Consider the following 11,049-nt stretch of genomic DNA (forward strand, 5'->3'; position numbering starts at 1 on the left):
CACGCTTCCACCTCCATACTTCACCGTTGGAATCAAGGAATCAGGATTGAAGGGGTTTTTTGGCGTTCTCCAGACGTAAACCCGGCCAGATGTTGGAAACATCGAAAACGTCGACTCGTTGGACCGTATGACGTGTTTACACGAATCAGCCGTCCAGGATTTATGCCCCTGACACCATGTTTTACGCTTCTTTGCATTGGTTGTAGTCGCTAATGGTTTCGGTATAGCAGCTCGTCCACTCATCAGTGGTTTTGTCGTTATTACTGTACACCTTGTTTTTTAATACAGCCCCACAGACAAGGAGTCGTTACGTTCAAACCATCCTGCTCGACGAACGTCCGCAACTGAACATTATACTAGAGGTGGAAAATACCGCTTCAGTTGTAAATTACTTTTACGAGGGTGAGTCAAATGAAAACGCTGAATTTGTAATAACAAATTGAAATTTTATTCCGCTATCCTGTAAGTTGGTAAGCGTGCTACAAACAGCGTGCAGAATGGCCCGCAGGTTGCAGCATAGTGCAGATGCACACATACCGTCGCAGTGTCGGCATAAAGATGGCCGCCCAACTTGCGACTTCCGCCAGCGAAGAATAGCGCTCTGTTATTCGGTTTTTGCGTAGTGAATGTGTGAAACCTATTGAAATTCATCGACGATTGAAGGTTCAGTACGGTGATGCATGTTTGTCACTGCAGCAAGTCTACAAATGGAGTAGGAAGTTCGCAAATGGTGTGACTTCAGTGGAAGATGCCCCTCGTCCAGGTCACGCACAACGAGTTGTGACTCCACAGAACATTGAAGTCATAGTGAAGGAAAACCGCCGAGTGACACTGAATGACATTGCAACATGTTTACAGATTAGTCGTGGGCCAGCACACCACATTGTGCATGATGTGCTCCAGTTTCACAAAGTGTCTGCAAGATGGGTGCCACGGCAGCTGAGTCCTGAAATGTGAGAACGAGGTGTTGATGCTTGTGAAGAATTTCTTCGGCGCTTTGAACATGAAGGTGATAGCTGCCTTACTGGGGACGAAATCTGGGTTCACTTCCATCAACCGGAAACGAGTGTCTTCCTCACCCACCATACTCACCAGACCTTGCCCCAAGTGATTTCCATACGTTTGGACCACTCAAAGACGCATTGGGAGGAAAGAAGTTCCGTTCTGATGAAGGTGTACACCACGCGGTGCATGAGTAGTTGCGCGGACTACCTAAAGAACTTTTTTCGAAAGGAATTTATGCACTTTGTAAGCGCTGGAGGACTTGCATTGAGATTGGGGGAGATTATGTTGAAAAGTGATACAGCTTTGTACCACTTCTGCACAATAAATAATATTTAAAAAATATTTAAGGTTCTCATTTGACTCAGCCTCGTATTATTAGGACCGGTTTCCGGCTCTCATAAGCCCATCCTCAGGTGTCGCAACTGTGGTGTGACCCCCGAGTGCCGCGGTGGACGTGTACTAGGAGCGGTTTGCTACCTATGAGCGCAGAATAGGCAGTCACTGTTCTGCGCTCATAGGTAACAAACCGCACCTATTACACATCCACCGTGGCACTCGGGGGCCACAGCACAGTTTCGACACCTGAGGATGGGCTTATGAGAGCCCGGAACCGGTCGTGACAGTAAAAGAAATTTACTACTAAAGCGGCATTTTCAACATCTAGCGCTTATGTTCAGTTCCGGAGAATATGGTGGCCAATCGAGGTCCATGCCAGTGGCGCCTGGGTACCCCAGAACAAAAAATGCTGTCTCCAATGTGATCCTCCAGGACATCACTCTCCTCCTTCGATGCAGTCGAGCTCCGTCCTACATGAACCACATCTTATCAAAATCAGGGTCACTTTGGATAATGAGGATTAAATCACCTTCCAAAACCTTCACGTACCTTTCGGTAGTCACCGCGCTATCGAGGAATATCGCGGCGATTATTCCGTGACTGGACATTGCACAGCACACCATCACTCGTTGAGGGTGAAGAGACTTCTCGATGGCGAAATGCTGATTCTAAGTCCCCCAAAAGCTCCCATTTGTCTTGCTTACGAAACCATCCAAACGAAAGTGGACTTCGTCGCTAAACCAAGCCACAGAGCGCATACTAATTCCCATCATGTGCCACAGCCAAATGTGCAGTTTTAACTCCATAATGCAAACTGTTCAGAAGTTATGACGATTTTATTTCATATAGTTCAATAATTGTCACCCTGTAAATATCAGTGACATTTCTGGACATGGGTTACTATGTAAAACTTGATGTCCTCCCTACAGCCTCCATAAGTGTGTAACATGAATTGTGAAACTGCCTGTTATAAAAACATACGCACTTACTTTATTATTATTAATATCGTATGCATCAATTACATTAGTACACATTTAGCAAAACAGAGAAATATATGTAAAAATAAAAATGTGAAATTATATACAGTACACAAGTTTTAAAACGGCTCAGATTACACTCGGATATTGATGGACTCGAACCAGCGGAATATGTCGTGGCATGCTTGATGGAGCTTCTCAATGCCACCAGGGAAGCGTCTGATTGGACATACATTCACAATGTGGCTCATTGTTCGGGTGTTACCACACTCACACACACTATGACTTGAAAAGCCCCACTTGTGCATGTTGTATTTGCACCTACCCTCTATAGTCCGATATCTGTTTAACTGCACCCACACCTCCTTTGGTTGGTGGAAGCATGGAACTGGAACTGTTGGATTGTCTACAAGTTCATGGTTTCGGTCTCTTGTAGCTTGCCGCCGGCCGCGGTGGTCTAGCGGTTCTGGCGCTGCAGTCCGGAACCGCGGGACTGCTACGGTCGCAGGTTCGAATCCTGCCTCGGGCATGGGTGTGTGTGATGTCCTTAGGTTAGTTAGGTTTAAGTAGTTCTAAGTTCTAGGGGACTTATGACCTAAGATGTTGAGCCCCATAGTGCTCAGAGCCATTTGAACCAATCTTGTAGCTTGCCACTCGCGTTTCAACTCTGCGGCCTGGTCGAATCCTGTGGACAGCATTTGGACTCCCATTTCATATGCTGGTGTTCTAGATCTGAGCCGTGTCCTGGGCAGCGACAGCAATTCGTCATGAAGAGGGATCGAGTTGGTTTCAGAAACTTGCTGACAGAGGTTGTAAAGAGTAGCCTTTCGACGGAGGTCTGGTGGACAGGTGTCTGAAAGCACTGGTAGCCAGCAAGAAGGTGTAGACCGGACTGTACCACTAATTACTCTCATAACTGAGTTCAGTTGTACGTCTACTTTCACTATGTGGGTGCTTCAGAGCCAAACTGGTGCACAGTATTCTGTTGAAGAGTACACCAGTGCAAAGGATGCACCTCGGAGGACTGATGTGGTTGATCCCCATGAACAGCCTGCCAGCTTTCTCACAAGGTTCAGTCGTGTTTGTATCTTCTTGGCCAGGTTGGAAAGGTGTTTTTTGTATGTTCTGCCCAGAGTGACTCCCAGGTATTTTGGGCTTTCGTTGTATCTCACTGTGCCAAGAGGACCGAACTGTGGACCGATCTTTGCTGATGAAAGGCGATTAGAGAGGTGGAACAGGCATACCTGGTTTTAGAAACATTTGGTCTCAGTCGCCATGTCTCAAAATATTCGTAAAGTTTAGTAAGACCGTTCGTCAGGTGTTCTTCACATTCAGAAAGGTCTTCACTCTAATATGAAATTGCCAGGTCATCTGCATATTGAAATTTTCGGCAGATTAAACTCGGCAGGTCAACTGTATAAATGTTGAAAAACACTGGAGAAAGAACAGAGCCCTGAGTTAGTCTGTGATTGAGTACATGCCATCTCCTTTTCTCTTCTGCCGGCCAGTGTGGCCGTGCGGTTCTAGGCGCTTCAGTCTGGAACCGCGTGACCGCTTCGGTTGCAGGTTCGAATCCTGCCTCGGGCATGGATGTGTGTAATGTCCTTAGGTTAGTTATGTTTCAGTAGTTCTAAGTTCTAGGGGACTGATGACCTCAGATGTTAAGTCCCATAGTGCTCAGAGCCATTTGAGCCTTTTCTCTTCTCCTTGATGTGCTTTAAACCGCCTATTGCTTAACATATTACTTAAGAGGTTGCCTAGAGTCCTGCAAGGTATTGATAATTCCAACAGCGATTACGAAATTAACAACAATATGAAACTTATACAAATGGCACTGTTCGGAGCCAACCTGGAAACGTACTTACTATATAACTGTTATAGTACGTATCGATAATATGGTCTCAGTAAGCGAGCATGTTGTAAATGTAAGTGGCGTGTTCAAAAATGGTTCAAATTGCTCTGAGCACTATGGGACTCAACTGCTGTGGTTATCAGTCCCCTAGAACTTAGAACTACTTAAACCTAACTAACCTGAGGACATCACACACATCCATGCCCGAGGCAGGATTCGAACCTGCGACCGTAGCAGTCCCACGGTTCCGGACTGCGCGCCTAGAACCGCGAGACCACCGCGGCCGGCTATAAGTGGCGTGTCTTACTTACTTAACATGGAGCTATACCAAGCAAAGGCTATTTCAAAAGCCCAATACCGTGTTATACAGACATGTGGTTTCCTGCGATTTAATTCTTTTTTTTTTGTTTCAGGCGTGGTTCCACTGCTGTCATACTGGCAGCTAGTTTTCGGTCTGGTTGGTTCCAGGTGGCGCGTATCGTCGAGAGCCGTTCGCCAGAGTACCCGGTTGGACGTCACGTGGTCGCGTCACTAGGATGGCGTGACCAAACAGTGATCAGCGTGGTGCCGACGGATGGCGACACCCTGCCGCCGGTGCTGGTGCCAGACTACGGAGACCTGCCACTGTCGCTGGCGCTTGGAGTGTTGGGCATGCCGGGAGCCACCGCCTACTTCGGACTGCTCGACATCTGCCACCCCAAGCCTGGGGAGGTGGTGGTCGTAAGTGGCGCGGCGGGTGCCGTGGGCTCCATAGTCGGGCAGATAGCGCGCATCAAGGGCTGCAAGGTCATCGGCATTGCGGGTTCCGACCTAAAGGTAATCATTTAGTCTGAGTTCTCCCATTTACTTCTGTTCCCTTTTTATTTGGCAGTTTCCTAAGAGTGAAGACTACTTCGTTAAGGGCCGAAAAAAGGACAGTACCATCCATGGAAGAGATATTTACGGTAAGAAATTTTCACTCTGCAGCGAAGTGCGCTCTGATATGAAACCTCTTGGCAGATTCGACTACATTCCTCTATTCTCGTTTTGCTTTTGTTCATGTTCATCTTATATCCTCGTTTCAAGACACTGTCCATTCCGTTCAAATGGTCTTCCCTGTCCTTTGCTGTCTCTGACAGAATTATAATGTCATCTTCAAACCCCAATTTTTTTTCTTCTTCCTGGACAATAATTCCTACTCCAAATGTTTCCTTTGTTTCCTTTGCTGCTTGCTCACTATACAGATTGAATAACATTCGGGATAGACTACAACACTGTCTCACTCCCTTGTCAACTACTGCTTCCCTTCGTGCCCCTAAATTCTTTCAACTGTCGCCTGGCTTCTATAGAAATTGTAAATAGCCTTTCGCTCCCATTATTTTTGCCCTGCACCGTCAGAATTTAAAACAGACTATTCCTGTCAACATCGTTAAAAGCTTTGTCTAAGTCTACAAATGCTATAAACGTAGGTTTGCCTTTCCTTAACCTATCTTCGAAGATGAGTCATAGGGTCGGTATTGGCTCAAGTGTTCTTACATTTCTACGGAGTCCAAACTGGTCTTCCCCGAGATCGGCTACTACCAGTTTCTACATACATCTGTAAACAATTCGTGTTAGTATTTCGCAACGGTGACTTATTAAACTGATAGTTCGGCAATTTCCACACCTGTCAGCACCTGCTTTTATTTTGAATTAAAATGGCAGTTATAATTTAAAAATATTTTGAGGCAGTACCTACTCCCAGCTAACATAAATTTCCATTTTCAGTACACGGAAAACTGGTAAGACATTGATGAAACATAGTTCATTTTCTAAGTATCATATGTTCCATGGTAAAAAGCCTACTGGCATTTCAACATAGAAGATGGTGCACGTCTGAGGAAGTATGGCTTAACCACCCAAAATATGGCTGCCCAAATCATAACCGACCCCCACCATGCTCCGCACTTGGGACGTAAACTTGGCCAGAAGCTGGAAACGATGTGCAACCAGACTCATCCGTCCGAATATCATTTTTATCTTGCTCTTTTGACAGTGTTTTAAGGTTTAGGCTGCATATTTTCTGTTAAGGTCATTTTTTCGTGACTAATATCTGGTTTTGGAACAACGGCTCACCCTGCGTTTCCGAGAATATGTTGTTTTCGTGTTGACAGGTTTCGCGAGTGGGACATGCAGTTCTGCAGTCCATTTTCCGTCACAGTTTTCTTCAATTTCACAAGCTGCGATATTGTCGCGAGTAAAACAACGACCCGAATATATGATAAATTTCCTTTACTTTAGAACTTTTAACATTGCAGCGCGTCAGCAATCGTGAATAAGTTAATGATTATAAAGAATCCGTCTCGACTGCTAATGGAAACCGGACGTTGACCTAGGTTTCGGCGCGGAGAACCACGGTTTCATAGGAACACGCTAAAACTACAAACTGCCTATAGAGGCATGGTCCAACATGAATACAGAACGCCCAAAAGGCAAAAGACTCGCATAAGATGTAAAATAAACGGTACGTGTGTACCATGTCAATAGCTGTACTTAGCTCAAACGTCAGAATCGTGCTTCCTCATCCCCGTAAACGTTTGGTAGGTTGCGGGCTCTCAGGTAACCTCTACCTGAGAGCTAGTACATCTATTGACATGGTACACACGTACCGTTTATTTTACATTTTATGCGAGTCATTTGCCCTTTTGGGCGTTCTGTATTAATGTTGGACCATATATAAATGACCTAGCAGATAGTGTCGGAAGTTCCATACGGCTTTTCGCGGATGATGCTGTAGTATACAGAGAAGTTGCAGCATTAGAAAATTGTAGCGAAATGCAGGAAGATCTGCAGCGGATAGGCACTTGCTGCAGGGAGTGGCAACTGTCCCTTAACATAGACAAATGTAATGTATTGCGAATACATAGAAAGAAGGATCCTTTATTGTATGATTATATGATAGCGGAACAAACACTGGTAGCAGTTACTTCTGTAAAATATCTGGGAGTATGCGTACGGAACGATTTGAAGTGGAATGATCATATAAAATTAATTGTTGGTAAGGCGGGTACCAGGTTGAGATTCATTGGGAGAGTGCTTAGAAAATGTAGTCCATCAACAAAGGAGGTGGCTTACAAAACACTCGTTCGACCTATACCTGAGTATTGCTCATCAGTGTGGGATCCGTACCAGATCGGGTTGACGGAGGAGATAGAGAAGATCCAAAGAAGAGCGGCGCGTTTCGTCACAGGGTTATTTGGTAACCGTGATAGCGTTACGGAGATGTTTAATAAACTCAAGTGGCAGACTCTGCAAGAGAGGCGCTCTGCATCGCGGTGTAGCTTGCTCGCCAGGTTTCGAGAGGGTGCGTTTCTGGATGAGGTATCGAGTATATTGCTTCCCCCTACTTATACCTCCCGAGGAGATCACGAATGTAAAATTAGAGAGATTAGAGCGCGCACGGAGGCTTTCAGACAGTCGTTCTTCCCGCGAACCATACGCGACTAGAACAGGAAAGGGAGGTAATGACAGTGGCACGTAAAGTGCCCTCCGCCACACACCGTTGGGTGGCTTGCGGAGTATAAATGTAGACGTAGATCTTTAGGCAGTTTGTAGTTTTAGTGTGTTCCGAAGAAGGCGTGGTTATCCACGCCGAAACGTAGGTCAACATCCGGTTTCAGTTTGCAATCGAGGCTGATTCTTTATAATCCTTTGCTTTACATATATGGTCACAAACTTTTTGTCAACAGATTACCGGTTTCGGTCTATAATAACCATCTTCTGATCTGTTTTATAAATACAATGTCCTATGGCAGCAGTACATTAGGACATTGTTTTTATAAAACAGATCTGAAGATGGTCATTATCGACCGAAACTGATAATCTGTTGACAAAATGGTTGTTACCAAAGACGTAAAGTAAGGAAATGCTTTCTTCAACGAACATTTGTCACGATCAGTCACCACATACATTCGACCGCGTTGTCACTTAGCAGATGATGTTTCTCCACTTTCCTTGTATGCGGTATAAATCCAGAATACGGTACCTTTTGAAACTCCAGCAACTTTAAGTATGGAAGCACCCATCATACAACCACAAACAGTTTGCACACGTTCGATTTCACCCATCTCCAGCATAATCCACTCGCGACTACACAGACCAGTGGTTCTGGTCACGAATGTCATTTGTAACGTTTTGAGGAGATTCACAGGTGCCGTTCGTGGCCAAATGCAACAGCGCAACAAGCGGGTTTCGCTAGTACAGGGCTATTACAAATGTTTGAAGCGATTTCATAAATTCACTGTAGCTCCATTCATTGACATATGGTCACGACACACTACAGATACGTAGAAAAACTCATGAAGTTTTGTTCGGCTGAAGCCACACTTCAAGTTTCTGCCGCCAGAGCGCTCGAGAGCGCAGTGAGACAAAATGGCGACAGGAGCCGAGAAAGCGTATGTCGTGCTTGAAATGCACTCACATCAGTCAGTCATAACAGTGCAACGACACTTTAGGACGAAGTTCAACAAAGATCCACCAACTGCTAACTCCATTCGGCGATGGTATGCGCAGTTTAAAGCTTCTGGATGCCTCTGTAAGGGGAAATCAACGGGTCGGCCTGTAGTGAGCGAAGAAACGGTTTAACGCGTGCGGGCAAGTTTCACGCGTAGCCCGCGGAAGTCGACGAATAAAGCAAGGAGGGAGCTATACGTACCACAGCCGACGGTTTGGAAAATCTTACGGAAAGGGCTAAAGCAGAAGCCTTACCGTTTACAATTCCTACAAGCCCTGACACCCGATGACAAAGTCAAACGCTTTGAATTTTCGGCGCGGTTGCAACAGCTCATGGAAGAGGATGCGTTCAGTGCGAAACTCGTTTTCAGTGATCAAGCAACATTTTTTCTTAATGGTGAAGTGAACAGACACAATGTGCGAATCTGGGCGGTAAAGAATCCTCACGTATTCGTGCAGCAAATTCGCAATTCACCAAAAGTTAACGTGTTTTGTGCAGTCTCACGGTTTAAAGTTTACGGCCCCTTTTTCTTCTGCGAAAAAAACGTTACAGGACACGTGTATCTGGACATGCTGGAAAATTGGCTCATGCCACAACTGGAGACCGACGGCGCCGACTTCATCTTTCAACAGGATGGTGCTCCACCGCACTTCCATCATGATGTTCGGCATTTCTTAAACAGGAGATTGGAAAACCTATGGATCGGTCGTGGTGGAGATTTTGATCAGCAATTCATGTCGTGGCCTCCACGCTCTCCCGACTTAACCCCATGCGATTTCTTTCTGTGGGGTTATGTGAAAGATTCAGTGTTTAGACCTCCTCTACCAAGAAACGTGCCAGAACTGCGAGCTCGCACCAACGATGCTTTCGAACTCATTGATGGGGACATGCTGCGCCGAGTGTGGGAGGAACTTGATTATCCGCTTGATGTCTGCCGAATCACTAAAGGGGCACATATCGAACATTTGTGAATGCCTAAAAAAACTTTGTGAGTTTTTGCATGTGTGCAAAGCATTGTGAAAATATCTCAAATAATAAAGTTATTGTAGAGCTGTGAAATCGCTTCAATCATTTGTAATAACCCTGTACTTGCGCTTAAGTTCAAGTATAAATTTGTCGCTGTGTTTCCAAATTTTTGTCCAACCACTGTATTTTATAAGGTCTTCACTCTACTAATCGTGCATGACGCATGCATTTCTCCTTTTTTTACACGTAAATAATTTTCTTTCTCTGTTGCTTCCAATCTGCAGGTCAAGTGGCTGAAGGAGGAGCTAGGTTTCGACCACGCCTTCAACTATAAGACGGTGAACGTGGAGAAGGCGCTGAAGGAGGCTGCCCCAAATGGCGTTGACGTCTACTTCGACAACGTGGGAGGCGAACAGAGCAGTGCGGTGGTTGCTAACATGCGGCACCGCGGTCGCATATCCGTGTGCGGCTGCATCTCCACCTACAACGCCACCAAGGTGGCCATGGCTCCCGTCGTCCAAATGCACATGGTCCGAAAGGAACTCAAGATGGAGGGCTTCATGGTGACACGGTGGGTGGACCAGTGGGACAAGGCGTTTAAGGAGATGGCACAGTGGATCAAGGAGGGGAAACTCAAGTACAGGGAGACGGTCACAGAGGGCTTTGAGAACACGCCAGACGCTTTCATCGGTATGCTCAGGGGCGAGAACCTGGGTAAAGCTGTCGTTAAAGTGTGACATCACTTGTCCGTGTATCTGGAATTCAAGAGTTGGAGCACTACATTAAGGAAAGTCAGAGCAAACACTTCGCCAAAAGTGGCACAGCCTGTATTACAGTGGGTTTCCAGCCATATCACGACTTTTGTAAATAAGTGGGATTGTCGACTTCGTCAGACGTTTGTATCAGAATTAATTTGTTATTTCTGTGTGGATATAAATAGAAACTTCGTAATAACACAGGAGTCGTTAATAATTTACCCCTCACACCACTTACACCTACATTCTACATATACTATAATTTATTTACATTTTCTTCACCATTTAAAAATGGTTCAAATGGCTCTGAGCACTATGGGACTTAACATCTGTGGTCATCAGTCCCCAAGAACTTAGAACTACTTAAACCTAACTAACCTAAGGACATCACACACATCCATGCCCAAGGCAGGATTCGAACCTGCCACCATAGCAGTCGCGCGGTTCCGGACTGAGATTAATTTTTAAGTGCTTTATTGCCTGGCACAGTCACACGAGTTGTAAAACGAATTACGGAACAGTACAAAGCTTTATATTTGAGCTTTGTGTTAATTCTTCACAAATGCTATTATCAATGTGATTTATTAAGATACTTGCTGGTACGAATGAGTTTGGGCTTTTGCTCGGAGGCCTTCCATTTTAAGTGGATAAGTTGCTAAACTGAATTTATTTTCGCTCACGCGGTTA

At 45.4% G+C, this 11,049-nt stretch overlaps 1 protein-coding gene across 1 annotated transcript in view; it reads left to right on the forward strand.

The window, feature by feature from the left end:
• Nucleotides 1–10,563, forward strand: part of LOC126243034 (prostaglandin reductase 1-like) — a 46,601-nt gene extending 36,038 nt beyond the window's left edge. Inside the window, exons 2-3 of the mRNA XM_049948133.1 lie at nucleotides 4,639–4,986; nucleotides 9,892–10,563. Coding sequence (XP_049804090.1) covers nucleotides 4,639–4,986; nucleotides 9,892–10,344 — 801 coding nt within the window. The 3' untranslated portion in view covers nucleotides 10,345–10,563. The remainder of the gene's footprint in view (nucleotides 1–4,638; nucleotides 4,987–9,891) is intronic.
• The last annotated feature ends 486 nt before the right edge of the window (nucleotides 10,564–11,049 follow it).

The sequence above is a fragment of the Schistocerca nitens genome, chromosome 1 (assembly GCF_023898315.1).
Source record: "Schistocerca nitens isolate TAMUIC-IGC-003100 chromosome 1, iqSchNite1.1, whole genome shotgun sequence".
NCBI lineage: Eukaryota > Metazoa > Arthropoda > Insecta > Orthoptera > Acrididae > Schistocerca > Schistocerca nitens.